Below are 16,545 nucleotides of genomic sequence, written 5' to 3' on the forward strand. Positions count from 1 at the left end.
TGTTGCCGAACAAACATATTTTCTTATGGCAGCGCAAACTTCTGTCTATGATTGGCATATAAAAAGATGCCGCATCGAAGCACCATTCCAGTTCTGCTTTCGGAGCAACACCCTAACATTTCCGAAATATTATGTAGTGCACAGTGAAAACAACATACCTGTCAGGAAGCTCTTTCCATTCCTGGTAGCCAAGTGTCTCAAAGACAAAATTGGACCTACATACAAAGCATCAAAAATGTCTAGCGGGGACCTCCTCCTACAACTGAATAACAAAGATCAAGTGCAAAAGCTCTCCGAAATTACCAGCATTGGCGCCGCGACGGTGACAATTTCACCACACAGAACACTAAACACAAGCCGGGGTGTGATATCAGAGGAAGATTTTATTGGCCTGAGCGATGAGGAACTCCTTGAGGGTTTCCAAGAACAAAATGTGACAAAAGTACAAAGAATCGTCATCTGCAGAAATGACCAAGAAATCTCTACAAAACATGTCATACTTACATCTGGAACAAGCGAAATGCCTACCTCTCTGGATGCAGGCTATGTAAAAGTAAAAGTGAGACCGTATATCCCGAATCCAAGACGGTGTTTTAAGTGCTAAAGGTTCGGACATGCTTCACATGCATGCCGAGGCCAAACAACATGTGCTAAATGCAGCTCCAATGATCATCAATCTGAAAACTGCACTTCTTCCCCATATTGTATTAACTGTAAAGGAGACCATTCAGGTTACTTGCGATCCTGCCCATGCTGGAAAAAGGGAAAAAAAGTAATTGCACTAACTGTGAAAGAAAAAATATCGTTTTTTGAAGCCAGAAAGCAGCTATTGTATCTTCCGCGAAGAAGTTATGCCGATGTGGCACAGGCGGGGGCAGCGTCACAGAGGCCTCCGGAGTCCTCCGAGCCCACGCGCAGTGGTGCCGCAGTGAGCCCTCCCGCCCCCGTAGTGGAAGCAGTCAGTACTGCTCCACCCTCTTCAACGGCCCTGGAGACACCAGTCCCGCAGGGCCCTAAGATCAAGCGTACTCCAAGGCCCGAGGCATGTGTCTCGGCGCCAAATTCTCGGTCCTCCAGTACATCAGAGAAAGCGATGGAGGTTGAGACAAAAACCCCAGTGTCATTGACACCGAAGGACAAGCGCTCTCTCTAGCGCGGTAAGAGGGACAAGATCCCAATAACTACCCAAAACAAGGGAAAGATATCAGACAATAAACTTGCACGCCGTCAGCACTTGCAAGGCAGTCTGATTGTGGCTGATGTCAATGTTGGCCAATTTTTTATTGCGCCTTGATCAAGAGCACTTCGTTGCAATTGTCGTTGTCTTGTGGGTGTGCGTGTGCGTTGTGAAATTTATGTGTTTGGTTCCCAGATTTCTTCTGCAACTGTTTACTACAACGTTACCCTATTGGGGAAATGGAAAAAAGAAAAAAACTGATGAACAAAGCCCTTGCTGTCAAGATTGCTGATATAACGAAAGTGAGTGTAGCTAGCCAGCAACACAGAAAGTGCCAGCAATCTTCGAGAACTCTAATAAGCAGGCAAAGAACATGTGGAGTGAAATAAGGACTCTTTGTGTATTACAGGTGTCTTAGTGTTGCTCACAATGTACATGCATGCCACTGTGGTAAGCTACAATGATTTAGCTGCCCAGTGTGCTTGTGTGTAGACTAGAATGTCCAATACACTTATTAGTACCAGCGCTAATAGGCCTATTAGTCTAGCCCTATTTGTCCTGTCCAGTTAGCCTAATACAGGCTATTACTCTAGTCCTATTAGTGTCAACCTATTAGCCTAATACAGGCTACTAGTGTAGTCTTATTAGTGTCAACCTATTAGCCTGATACAGGCTATTAGTGTAGTCCTATTAGTGTCAACTATTAGCCTAATACAGGCTATTTAGTCTAATACTAATACACCATATTAGTGTCAATAACCTAGCTCATAGGCTATTAGTTCTTGTATTAGAATTTTTGCTACACCGGGGCACCGGCCCCAGTGTAGTGAATTGTCACCGAATCAGCCCAACTATTTGTGGTCATTTGCACACACCTGGTCACTTCACCACTTCGCATCGGTCAAATTGTTAGTTGTTGGTGTGGCTAGGTCTCGAATCGTGAATCACCAGCCATGCCCGCTGCTGTGTCGGTCTGCCATATAATAGTGATTATCTGAAGTGAGATGTTAAACTTGACCTGCAAATTATATATTGCATCTCTCATGTTTGCTACTTGCTGTGTTGTGCATTCCCTAGACATGGTCTGTAAATTATTGCTATGCATCTCTCTTTTCACTGCTTGCTGTGTTGCGCATTCCCTTGACATGATCTGTGAATTGTGCCATGCATCTCTTACTTTTTGCTGCTTGCTGTGTTGTGCATTCCCAACTCTTTGGTGCTTGCCACGGTACACTTTTCGCTGCTTTGCTGCTTGGTGTGGCACAGCTGTCTATGTAGGGACGTACTAGGCAATTTTTGTTGTAGAAAGCATGAATCCTCATTCATGCATGCACATGCGGCTGTTCACTGCATATATGCATTTCAGCTTTCACCTCAGCATGCCATAATCTCAAGCAAATGCTCATGCAAGGCTTACCTGGGCAAATGCAAGCATGCTGCTGCTGCAGTGCTTGGGGTGAATGACTTCCAGCCAGCATCATGTACAGAGGTTCCAGAAACCTGGGGACGCTCTTCACAAAAGCCGAATATAGATGCCAGAGAATCTAGCGAAGAGCTCTTTGGTCGTAAGTTGTCCCATTCATCCTTGGGCGTCTTTTATACGTGAAGTTTATGCCTGCACATACGTAGTTATACTGTCTGTTGACAGAAACTTTATAACATATTGCAACTACTCATGTTGCAGGTCTGAAGAAGACATTCATCGGAGGCACATGTCCCGACCAGGTTCCCCCATCATAGGCTCATGAACATTTTTCTGAAAAAGCCTGTCCTCACAATGATATTCAGAAATTAGCTTCAATGAGTGCCTCACAAGAAGATGAGATCAGGCGGCTTTCTTTCAGTAAAGAAACAGTTTTGCAAAATTCACTTGTCACGTCTACAAGAAATGATAACATGGGAGGCAGACATGCCTGTGTACAGTGTTGTGGCAGGCAAAATTCCCTTGTCACGTCTACAAGAAATGATAACATGGGAGGCAGACATGCCTGTGTACAGTGTAATGGCAGCAACCTCTCAGACACCTACAGTGCTGACCATCTCAAGATGCAAACTCATCACGCAAATGACTATAAAAGAAAGCAAGTCTTTTTTCTAAAATACTGTGCTCACAGGAGGATGCCGAGGAGATTGCTGTAGGTACAGTCCTGCAGGCTGGCTGCAAAAGGTAAATAAGCTGCAGTATCAATTCAATAATTATGAGTTTACTGCATTGTAGATAGCATCCACGTAGCAATGGTTGCTAGTGTACTGTCAAATGCTCACATGCTGCAGCCTAATGCTCACAGCATGGTGCAAAAACGCGCTCGCAGCAAAAGCAAAACATTGTGCATGGACATGCATGCAGACGCACAGTCGGTCGCTGTGAACCCGTGCGATCGCTGCATTGAGGCTTCATTCTATTGAGCCCCATTTGGTTATGCAGACAGCCAACTATATGAACATATTTCACATGGTTTACTCTCAGTGTTTGCCTGCGTTTCACACAAGAAGCTGGTTCGGGAAACTATATCGCGGCGACCGTGCGCAGTGGCGTTCACTGTTCGTATTCGGGAAAGAAATAGTCTGTAAACAATTCTGTGCTTTCAGTTTGCACAAGATTATTGTATCGACAGTCAAAAACTGCCCTCGTTTTCAGAGTACCTACATAAATGTCCAGGAGGGTTGCCATGTGGTGTTTTTATAGAGCGCCGTAAGTGAAACCTATGAGGAGCGTGCTGCGTGATCCCTCATACTATGCAAGGGAGGTGCTTCCGACAGATGGCAACTCCATAACTCCTCGCTCCCAACAGCCTGGTAGGGGTTATGGTTGTTTGTCGCGGCACTCAGCATTTACATGGCGCTCACTGAATAAAGCAGCCGTTATTTCCTTTTGTTGTTGTTTAAGCTGAAGTATAATATTCTACAGACACCATACCTGGGCGTGCATGTCCGAAGGAATGATATGAAAGGAAAGTGGATATGAAAAGAAAGCGGACCTACAAAATTAACGCTCGGTGACCCACATGACGCCGGTACCGGCGTCTCCATGAGTGCAGAACTTGGACCGGACACAAAAGGCCTCAAATGCCGACCACGTGCATGAGCACAGTGACAAGGCACACACAGTGAGAAAATAAAATCAGCTACAGCACAAGAAGCGCAAACACCCGCAACTAGCGTGCACATGTCAGCAAAGCAGCGCCGCTCACTTGGCGCAGAGCTCTACCGCAGCGCCCTCGCAGTCCCAGGAACAAGTCGTGGCCTGGTCGAAAGGAAGTCGTGCAGCTCAGAAAGTGACTATAAACCTCGTCCAAAATGAGGGCAAATGATGTCATTTCAATACGATAGAGGATGTCTACAACGGCGTCTCTGGTTCTGGTAACCGTGATCCCATGGGTAGTAGAGGCATATTATTTCCATGTTGTGCGCATTAAGCAGCCTGTTTCAACAACTTTGCTGACATTGCTTTCAACACCGAGGACAGCCTGCGGAGCAGCCGTATCAACCGGTCAGGGCCGTAAAATCTGTTTGAAGTTCACAGCACATCATCGTTTGATTGGTGAATGTTAGGTGTTTGTGTTTCTCAGCGGGGTAATCGACAACGGATTTGCCGTTGAGTGGTGTACATTTTTTTCCGGCTTGTTGTACGCCGTTCTATGGATGTGTACTGTTCATGAGTGGTGCTGTTTGTGCATCAGGCTATGGTGCCACGCCGGCTGGATTTGCTTTCTTGTAAGAACATCCGTACCGTCTTTCACGAGTGCTTTCGGAAACCGCTCGCGTTCTGTGCGTATGCATGCACTTCTGATATGCGTCAAACGTGTAAGAACGTCCAAACAGTCTTTCGCGAGTGCTTTCAGAAACTGCTCGCATTCTGTCTGTGTGCGCACGCATCTTACATGCGTCGTTATTGCGCTTTGCAAAGGTGTTTTTCATTTGGTGAGCACGTCCGCAAGTGCCAGGATATGCTACATGTTAGTCATTTAAAGACCCTGCTTCAATGTAGGGACACCTACATTTTGGTTGCTTCCAGGTCAGCTTTCAATGCATGGCAAGGCATTGCAGTGCGCTTAACCATCATTGGCGCACGAACTACTTTGTCATTTCTCCTATAATTTCAAATTCAGTTTTGTGTAGTATGTAGGCAGCTAATGGTCACCAAGTTGCGACGCGTCTCGTTTTTTGCCACTGCTGCGCACCATATCATCATCATCATCATCATCATCAGCCTGGTTACGCCCACTGCAGGGCAAAGGCCTCTCCCATATTTCTCCAACAACCCCGGTCATGTACTAATTGTGGCCATGCCGTCCCTGCAAATTTCTTAATCTCATCCACCCACCTAACTTTCTGCCGTCCCCTGCTACGCTTCCCTTCCCTTGGGATCCAGTCTGTAACCCTTAATGACCATCGGTTATCTTTCCTCCTCATTACATGTCCTGCCCATGCCCATTTCTTTTTCTTGATTTCAACTAAGATGTCATTAACTCGCGTTTGTTCCCTCACCCAATCTGCTCTTTTCTTATCCCTTAACGTTACACCTATCATTCTTCTTTCCATAGCTCGTTGCGTCGTCCTCAATTTGAGTAGAACCCTTTTCGTAAGCCTCCAGGTTTCTGCCCCGTAGGTGAGTACTGGTAAGACACAGCTATTATACACTTTTCTTTTGAGGGATAATGGCAACCTGCTGTTCATGATCTGAGAATGCCTGCCAAACACACCCCAGCCCATTCTTATTCTTCTGATTATTTCTGTCTCATGATCCGGATCCGCAGTCACTACCTGCCCTAAGTAGATGTATTTATTCCCTTACGACTTCCAGTGCCTCGCTGCCTATTGTAAACTGCTGTTCTCTTCCGAGACTGTTAAACATTACTTTAGTTTTCTGCAGATTAATTTTTAGACCCACTCTTCTGCTTTGCCTCTCCAGGTCAGTGAGCATGCATTGCAGTTGGTCCCCTGAGTTACTAAGCAAGGCAATATCATCAGCGAATCGCAAGTTACTAAGGTATTCTCCATTAACTTTTAACCCCGTTTCTTCCCAATCCAGGTCTATGAATACCTCCTGTAAACACGCTGTGAATAGCATTGGAGAGATCGTATCTCCCTGCCTCACGCCTTTCTTTATTGGGATTTTGTTGCTTTCTTTATGGAGGACTACGGTGGCTGTGGAGCCGCTATAGATATTTTTCAGTATTTTTACATATGGCTCGTCTACACCCTGATTCCGTAATGCCTCCATGACTGCTGAGGTTTCGACAGAATCAAATGCTTTCTCGTAATCAATGAAAGCTATATATAACGGATGGTTGTATTCCGCACATTTCTCTATCACCTGATTGATAGTGTGAATATGATCTATTGTCTTATTAAGTTTCACAACAAGACCTGCCACCCTCTCGTTAATGCTATAGAATTCCTGTATGTTACCAACTATATTCTTATTAATCAGAAATCCAACGCCTAGTTCCCTTCTCTCTGCTAAGCCCCGGTAGCACAGGAAGTGCCCGCTTTTTAGCACTGTATATGCTTCTTTTGGTCTCCTAACTTCACTGAGCCCTATTACATCCCATTTACTGCCCTCTAATTCCTCCAATAGCACTGCTAGACTCGCCTCACTAGATAACGTTCTAGCGTTAAACGTTGCCAGGTTCATATTCCAATGGCGGCCTGTCCGGAGCCAGTGATTCTTAGCACCCTCTGCAGCGTCGCAGGTCTGACCGCTGCCGTGGTCAGTTGCTTCGCAGCTGCTGGGGACTGAGGGCCGGGGCACCATATGAGGATCTTTTACTAGGTCAAGCTCTCTCAGCAAGTTGTGAAAGACTTAGTGGAAATAATTTTTCACAGCAGTAATTGTGCATTGATCACGACATTTTTAGGAATTGATGGTTAATTTCATTATTTGTGATAAAGTGCGATGGATTTTGACTGCTATTTTGGCTATCTGTTCAACTTATTTACGCTGTGTTTTGTGGCTCTGCTTTTTATTTTTTATATGTGCGCATGCATGGCCAATTTCATGCCTGCCTTCTACGGTTTGACATAAACAGGCACTAACATGCTCTTAGCATGGCTAATGAAAAGAGAGCCGATTTGTATTTGACGGTATTCTGGTTGACACACTTGGCTATTTGGAAAATATGCAGGTTCAAGTTCGCCCATTACTATCTCTGACTGACATCTCTGATGCAAGCAATATTATTAGGATGTGACAAAGTGCATGCATCTTCTGTCACTGGTCGAACTGCCTGCAATAAACTGCTTTGCCAACTTGTCCTTGTTTGAAGTGTTTCCAATGCACTATATCACATTGCCAGATTCTTTTATTGTGTGCACAAACAAACATGTAGCATTTTATTATGAAACTGATGGTACCCGACTCCTATATTGTGTTAAAATCTTAGGCAGATCTACTCCAAACAAGGGATTCATTCTCTAATGACAGCTTTCGACACTATCATTGTGCTATCCAGTGCTTATTGGCTGGTCGATGAATGCGTCATGCAAAGGCAGTAGTATCGCCATAAGTGTTCATCCGAGAATATGCATGTCCCCAAGTGAAAATCATTGCATCAAAAGTACCGACACCAGCTTTGATGGGCGTGCATGTGTTCGTTGCATGAAATTCCAGAAGTTGAACTCTGAACATATTTGCTCTGTAATTTATGCTCGTATATATGTGTCACAATGGTTCAATGTCAGCATACAGCACATTGATCATGCTCTTGCATGTACTACAAACAACTCATCATAAATCTTGCTGTCATTATTGAGCTTTTGTATGCACTACGACTTAAGTGCACATACTTTGCATGCAATTCATAGTCATCCTCAAAGATCATGTTGCTCATATGACTATAGTGCGTACACATTACATCCCACCTCACACACATCATACATAATCTCGTCAGGTCCACACAGCACATCGCACACGTCATACAAGCTCTACGCATTCTTATAGCGCATCGCATAAATCTCATGCACTTAGTAAAAGTCTGCATAGCACTTCATACAGGTCCTGCCCATTTTCTAAGAGAGCTTGTTCAATATGCATAGCATATCGTTCATTTCTCGTCAAATCTGTGCAACATGCATAAATCTCGTTCAATTTCTCATACAGATTTTTCAATAGGGTGCGTGTATGTATATATATATATATATATATATATATATATATATATATATATATATATATATATATATATATATATATATATATATATATATATATCTGTTTATATATATATATATATATATATATATATATATATATATATATATATATATATATATATATATATATATATATATACACACTCCTGTTTTGACATTGCGACTATACACACACACACACACACACACACACACACATATATATATATATATATATATATATATATATATATATATATATATATATATATATATATATATATATATATATATATATATATATGTTTTGACATTGCGACTACACACACATATTATATATATATATATATATATATATATATATATATATGTGTGTGTGTGTGTGTGTGTATAGTCGCAATGTCAAAACAGGAGTTGTAGAACAGGAGGCGCAGCAGCAGGTCGCCATTTTAATTATGAGTGCAACCGCACCTTTTTCACAGCACTTTTACAAATATGTTACGTGAGATGAAAGCTACCCAGCGGGGCACAGACAATCATGAACAGCCTGCACATGAATGACAGGAGCAAGGAAAAAAAACAAGGGGATGAGAGCTATCATAAGCTTAAGGTGCATCCGCTCGTCGGCATCCTCAACAAATCTTTTCAAGCTGAATATACTTCCTCTTCCAACCAAGCTATAGATGAAAGCATGATTCCCTTCAAAGGCAGATCTACCATGAAGCAATATTTGCCACCCAGGCCTATAAAAAGGGGCTACAAGGTGTGGTGTCGGGCAGATGCTAAGACCAGGTACCTTTTAGGATTTCAAGTTTACGAAGGAAAAAACACAAATCAGACCTGGGTTTGGGTGAACACGTAGTCCTCTCGCTTTCCAGCAACATACAGCCTGGAAGTCAACTTTATTTTGATAATTATTTCAGGTCTATGAGACTGGTGGAAGACGTTGCAAGGAAGAGCATCCTTGCAGTGGGGACTGTATGGGTAAACAGGAAAGATCTCCCCAAGGAAATCAAGAAAGACAATAAACTGAAGAAGGGCGACTACATATGGAGATTGAAAGGCCCAGTTACAGCTTATCAGTGGCGTGACACAAAAAATGTCCATGTGCTGTCGAATTTTCACTATCCGGAAGACACTGAGGTGGTGTCACGCAAACTATCAAATGGATCATCCATCGGTGTCACATGCCCAAAGGCAACTGCTGATTACAACTGCTGGATGAATGCTATGGACAAATTTGACCAAAAGAGAAATTCCTACCGCACCGACAGACGGTCAAAGAAATCATGGTCCAGGATTTTCTATTTTCTTTTTAATGCAGCAGCTGTAAATGCATTTATTCAACTTGTAGCAAGCAATGACATTTCCTACATGTATTTCCGCCTCGTTCTTGGCGGTGTCTTGATAAATGGGCAGAAAGATAAATGGGCAGCCGCCGAAGATCGTCCCCCGTCCTTCCCTTGCCTCACCCCCCTGCCTCGGGCGCGACAAGAGAGGGCGCGCTCGCGCACGCGAGATTGAGCCGCGTTCGCGGGCTCACCCTTGCACGCTCGTACACAAAGAACACGGCGTGCGGCGACGCCAGCGTGCTCCCGCGCACTAGCACTCTCCCCATCCACGATGATGCGGAGTTCGAATTATCGGTGGCGGTGCGGATTTCAGTGTGAATTAGCGGAATGTGTTACATATTGCTTTCAATACATTGTTGGACGGACCGCGGCGACTACTTCGAATTATCCAAAATTCCGAATTAACAAGTAGTGAATTAACGAGCTTTTACTGTACTCGCCTCTCTGACCGAAAGTTGTTGAACTGCTGTCAGAGAGGAAAAACTCAAAACGCAAATGAGAGCCTCCATTCGGTAATCTGGTCGCTTGCGCCTAAAAGCAAACATGAATCGCTTTTCACTGTGGAAACTGCTGTTGCACAAGCAATCACCAGGTTTAATGCTGGGAAGAAGCTTGCCTCTGAGGCCATCTTGAAGAAGCTACACTTGAGCCAAGGCAGCACAGCAGTTGAAAGATGTGCTGAGAAAGACCAGCACCAGCTAGTGGCGTCTGACAAGACGACGCCAGAGCAGAAAAGTTCATGCATGCCACAAAGAAGAGGCGCATGAAAGAGAGCGATGGTGATTATGTGCGTGGTGGCTTCTAGTGCAAGGTGGACTTGAATTTCTTGCTGTAATTGCTAAGAATAAATCTGGATCATGTCCCAGAACTTCGTTTTGCATTTTCTCAAAAGCTGCATTTCTCCTATAACACGTGCTGTTGCCCAGAGTATTTTTTGTTTTGATGTGATAGTCCGATTTCAATTCTTGTTGCATTCAAAAGCTTATGAGTTTCTACACAGAATAAAACTAATAAAATATGATATCCCTTATGCTGGAATTTTTTATGTGGCGATACAAGAGATAAGAATTTTGTGCTTCATAACCACCACATTAGATATGGCAATAACTTGTATAACAATAGAGCTAAAATTACAGTGATGGTCTAATTGTGATCTCTGATTGTTCTAGAATGTGTACATATAAATTTTTCTCTGATATTCAGTGGTAAAACTTGAAAAGTTGGGCAAAATGATTTTCAGAAGGCATTAATTATCTCAAAAATGACTTAAGAAAAAATAGATTGCATATAAGCTTATAGCCAGCTAAAGTATACCTTGCCTGAAAATTTCATTTGTATATGACAAAAATAAAGAAAAAGTGTCCGCCCATAGCAGTGTGAAACCAAATGTTCTGTAGTTTCAACCTAGCTACCCAGGTGGCTATACAACTAAATAGTGCGACATTTCTTAGTGCAAAACATACCGCTGTCTCTATCATTTTCATTATTCCCGGTTATAACAGTGTCGCTGTTTTGTATTTTGTATTTGTACTTGTTTTAGAATAGAACTACAAAAGAAAAAACAATCCGGGAAAGAGATGCAGCAGCACAAGCGCTCAGGTGCTTGTGCTGTTCTTTGTATTCTCCATGAATTTTCATTGCCATGACGAACCAACATTATCAGCAACACCTATTTAATGTCTCTCTTCCACTATTTCTAAACCTTTTGTTGGTGTAACACACCCTGTGAAAATATGCAGTGGGGATTTCAGTATTGTTCAATACAAATATTTTTTTAAATGCCTTGCGCATGAATTTCATTTCAATTTTTCAATAGCATTATTAGGTTTGGCTTTTCATGCCTATGTCAGAGAACTCGCCTGACTTTATGGTTGAGCCATGCGACAAACCAGGTGTTGCTGCCTGAGCTGATGACGTAGCGCACGCAGATGAGTTATACGCCAGGTAGGGGCCACAGAGAAGACGCTCATTACGTGGCTCCTCTTCTGCTTTGCCCTCGGGAGCAACTCTCTGGGTGTTTCCTGCCGCCAGGTGTGAGGCCCTTCGGACACAGGCAAGTCCTGTTGCAATTGTCCTTGCTGCGGTAGCTGGTCGTCCTCTACCTCCTTATCGCTGCCTTGCAGCTCTGACTCCCCTGCCTTCAAAGCAATGTTGTGGAGAGTGGCACAGGCTGCCACAATTGTGGCTGCATCCTTAGGCTGATAAAGGAGGGTCCAGTACCTTTCAAGGCATCGAAATCTTGCCTTCAAGACGCCAATGCCCCTCTCCACAACATCCCTCATGGAGGCCTAGGCCCAGTTGTAGCGCCCCTCTGGAGTGTGAATGCCTGGATGGCGTGAGCAGCCATGGCTCAAGAGGGTAGCCCGAGTCTCCGGCATGTTGAAAACATAACTGTGTAATATACTTCACTGACTGCAACATGCCAGCAGCACTCGCCAAGCATGCGTTCGCCACGTCAAAGGTTAGTGGTGAGGTGGCCTAAAAGTGGCGAGTGCCTCCAGATGTACGAGTCGTGGCTGGATCTGGGGAAACTGGGATCAATGTCTACGATGCACATGTTGGCATCACACACATGGAGGGCAAAACAAACGGGTGAAAAATGGTGCAGATAATGAACCATTTTCTGAACCATTTTTTTTATCCATCCGAGCTGGAATACTTTTCTATGTCACGTTGTCATGCTGACAGCTAAATACAGTCTGAATAAAATGTTTCTGCATTTATATGATTTAATCATTCTTTTCCAGACACAGCTGCATTCTTTCTCACGGTAGTAAAAAAGGAACTTCTGAAATAGTTTTGTTGAATTATTGCAAAAAATGTGCAAGAAGCAACATTCATGAGAGATTTGAGAATTAACGCTCATCGTAGTCACATTTCTCGTTACCTCTTATACCGGTGCCACATGGCACATGGCCACTATCGAGATCGATTTGATCCACTTTGTAATTCTCAACAACGATTACCTCCCTCCCGCAGCTTGAGCAAGGGAGTCAATCTCGACTGAGAAATTAAATTCCGAATGGGCTCGATCATGATTGATAATGCGTTATGTGATACCCGTGTTTTGTACGACGACATTAGATAAATCCGTTAACATACCATAAAAGAAGAAAGTGTGCAATAAATGGCAGATTGTGAGTACTTACGATCATTATATTGAATACGTAGAAGCCTTTCCTAGACATGAAGCCTGCAGTATTTCCCGGACTGCGTTTTTCAGGCTGTTTGATGGCTATCAGCGTCCTGTCGACACAGGCCACTACACCAGGAATGCGGCCACAATCCGCAAAAGCCGCCTTTGCGCTAGCCTTGCCGGCCGGTGTCAACCGGAAGCTCACCCAGCCCTGTCGCTGGCCCACCACGGTTATTGCCTCCGCAACCATGTGAATGCTCTCGCTCATGGAAGCCTGCCCCATGGTTATGAATTCTTCGCTGCCAAAGTATCTTTGGAAGCTCCCCATTGCGAAGAAACGGACAGCACAAAGCACCTTGTCTAGCGTCGTGATGCCACCGGTCTAAAGGCCACTGATGGTGTCCTCGCAATTGTTCGCAGAGCCACCGCACAATGCTCTTCGAGAGCCTGAAGTGCTTGCGCAACTCTTTCTCTGTCAACTCGTAAAATGCGTCCAGAAAAATGCATCGCCGCGGCTGCCCAAGAGACTCCAAAAGCGTGACAATAGGAGCGGCCATCGTGACTCGTGAGCGCTAAACCCGGCCTGGAAAACTCCCCGGCTTCGGTGGCAGAGGTAATTGGTGCCATTTATGAGGAGGGCAGAACCGAAAATCTGTTTTCCTTCCATGGCCTCGTAGATCGTCGCGCCCGCATGCCGGCACCGATCCAGAGGCCGATCCCTTCAACCCCCAATCCTCTCCCCTCGCCCTCGCTCATAACTCCCTCACCTTCAACTGTCTCTGCGCACTCCCGGTGGCCCACTGCCAGCTTAGCCCGCTGCATAACGCTTCAGGTTTCGTTATCTACTGTTATCGGGAAGCGTGCGCTGCTGTGCGTTGACCGGCGTGGGTAGTCTCGTCAGTTTCGTGGTCCTCGATAGCTGTGTGCTTGTGCTCCGCGATGTTTCACCTGTTTCATGACTTGTATCGCTCGTGCATCGTGCAGTGGTGCGCGAATACCTCAAAAACAAGCACTGCAAGGTTGTTCCGGGTGCCTTCCAGGTGCCCGGACGTGCCACGCGGCTGCTGTTCCTGTTGCCATGACAAAGTATACAATCGTGTGCCCCGCCATTTTGCTAGAGCATTGCCCTCCTCTTAGGGCTGTAACTGAAGGGGACCTTGGCGCTAGCATTAAAAGAGCGTCTGCTCAAAAACAGCCAATGGCAGCCATGCGGAGATTCACCCCTGGGGCCAAACACTGGACACGGTTCCCTGAGCACAACATGAAGAGGCAAGCGTTGTCGACGAATGCATTCATACCATTCAACAATTAAAAGAAAGGAACACCATTTATATTTATCACAGGGCAGGTAACATTTAATTTCTCTGTGATTACGATTGTTTTCAATAATTAACATCACTAACGTTCTACAACGGCGGGTTGCGTTTTGATCTCGAAAAACAGGACCCCCACCAGAGCCGCCATGTTCAGCGAACGATATTATAAGCACAGGTGCGATCTTGTACGCATTCCAAAATAGAACGGAGCCGGTCCGTTCCACCGAGCCGCACACGATTGGTCAATTTGAACCGTGATGAATGCCATGACGTGAATAGTGACATGAGCCGTGACATCTCGCTGCTGTCAATCATTCTATGTCTGCTATCAGACGAACGCAGCGGAACAGATGCCGAGTCCGTTCGATTCTATAGGACTACAGTGGCTAGAAGGGAGGTGAGAGTTTCGCAGCGGGCCGTGCAAGCAAGCGCGTGTCATAGTCATCCATGCTGTTAACAGGTGGCGCACGCGTTGCATCTTAGATGCCTCTTTTCGGCTGGCAAACATTTGTGAGGTGCATGTGCCTCTGTGCTGCTGTACGTTTTCTCACTGCTTTGCTAACAGTAAGTTGCTTTTTTCTGATTATGTTTACCCATTGTAATCTTAACATGTGCTGAGCACACAGGTAACAATGGAGAGATGTGTCAACCGCCAAATGCATTGCTTTGCCCCCAAGTGCACGTCAGGATATGTCTCCGCCAGAAACAAGGGCAAGAAAGTCTCCACTTTTGCTGCCCCTAGCAATGAAGAAAGGCTGAAAGTGTGGCAACGTGCGGTACCACGTGCAGACAGACCCCTGGAGAAAACATCTGTGCTCTTTGAATTGCACTTCGAGCAAAGGCTCATTGTGCGAGACTACATCCACGTTGTGAATGGGGAGACCGTAAGGATTCCCTGCCGTTGACTATGCCTATCTGAAGACGCCGTTCCCACGCTGTTTGCTAATACTGCAGCATATCTTTCGAAGAGGCTGCCCGTGAAGAGGAAGTCAAGAACATAGAGAGGCGAGGTGCTCAGGAAACAAAGAAAAAGGAGCGACGGCTCGCCCTGCAAGGTTGCTTCATTCGTGGCTGACAGCACCCGGGAGTCCATGGCAACTGACGACGACGCAGCAGCAGCCAATGGCACAGCGATTCATTACGCCAGCAGCCTGGAAAAACTGGACAAGTTACTGTTGAAAGTCTTCCAAGTGAATTCTGGTCGAGTTGTCGCGGACGCACCCAAGTCACTTGCATTCAGTGTTTTTTCTCAGGCAGGTGACAGCATGTGCTTTAAAAAGCTAGTGTGGTGCTCGGCAGAAAATACACACTGTCACTGTGCCGTGTTCATCCAAGGCACGGCGTTGAAACAAGTCAACGTGTTTGACCCCCAAGGTGTGGAAAACCTGCTTCAGTTGGTTGATCAAATGAATGTATGGCCTGGATTTGAGCAGAGCTTGGCGCCGAGTAAACTGCATCAAAGCCGCAGCCATGTAAATTACAGACTGCACAGTAATAAGCTGCACAACAAAGGCTGTCGAGGAGTCTCCCAAGGTGAAAAGCCATGCATTCAGTGCAAGTACCTGCGGAAGCTTTTAGTAAATCAAGCTTGCTATAAGAAGAGGAAGGTGTGGGCGGCTCCTGTTTCCAACGCATCAAAAAAACTTGTGAAGTGCAACCTGCAGCTGCAGGATCACTCAAAATTTATTCTGTATCCTTAGGCAAGTGTCAGGCAACAATGATCACCCTACATCGTCACAGTTCTTGATATCAGTGAGTTGTTTGTCATTTTGTAGCTTAGCGAAGGCCCCGCCAAATTGAAAAGTGTTGTCCTCATTGATGAAGAGCCTGCTCTCGGCAACCAGTGAAAAGCCAGGAAACATTCAAGGAAAGCTTGATCAGCTGATGGATATTGGGTGCCTGAACGAAGTTCATGAGGTGCTTGCATCATGCAACCTACTTCCTGATCATGATGCAACTGTTACAATAACGAGTGACTCGCGGATTTTCTACTATGTCGCAGGATATGTTGCTCAGAAGATCCTCAGCAAAACAAAGAGCCATGACTGCTCTAGAGCACTGCTCCTTCCAGCTGGCTCTGAACTTCCAAAGGAAGCTTGCCTCACACAAGAGGTTGATAATGGAGGGTTGCTATATTCATCTCAGGAGCTTCAGGAATTGATTACGAAGCTAGAGGATTCATTCACACAATGCTTCAGTGTCAATAGGCTAAAGGCCAAAAGTGTGATGGTTTTGATTTCTTCTTTGGCAAGGAACAGGCTAAGTACAGTTGGCTGTGACAAACACACCACAGAAGCAACAAACCATGTTGTGAAGTTTTATGCACTAACAAGGCTACATTTTCTAGTACAAGCACAGCACAAGGCTAGAGAGGGAAAGAGGCAAAGAATGCGGCACCTTAAGTTGAGGCATGTTACCTGAGGGTGTGTT

General features: G+C 45.0%; 1 protein-coding gene across 5 annotated transcripts in view; it reads right to left on the reverse strand.

Moving 5' to 3' along the window:
- Nucleotides 1-16,545, reverse strand: part of LOC135902698 (uncharacterized) — a 196,800-nt gene that overhangs the window by 62,137 nt on the left and 118,118 nt on the right. The window contains exons 1-2 of one of the 5 annotated variants that reach the window (XM_070533749.1): nucleotides 11,553-11,995; nucleotides 2,595-2,792 (exon numbers count right to left, since the gene is read on the reverse strand). The exons of 3 other annotated variants lie outside the window; for them this stretch is intronic. In XM_070533749.1, coding sequence (XP_070389850.1) covers nucleotides 2,595-2,612 — 18 coding nt within the window. In that variant the 5' untranslated portion in view covers nucleotides 2,613-2,792; nucleotides 11,553-11,995. Of the gene's footprint in view, nucleotides 1-2,594; nucleotides 4,920-11,552; nucleotides 11,996-16,545 lie in introns of those variants that run through there. One more of the 5 variants, XM_070533748.1, reaches the window with a different exon arrangement.

This window comes from Dermacentor albipictus, chromosome 2 (assembly GCF_038994185.2).
Source record: "Dermacentor albipictus isolate Rhodes 1998 colony chromosome 2, USDA_Dalb.pri_finalv2, whole genome shotgun sequence".
Classification (NCBI taxonomy): Eukaryota; Metazoa; Arthropoda; class Arachnida; order Ixodida; family Ixodidae; genus Dermacentor; species Dermacentor albipictus.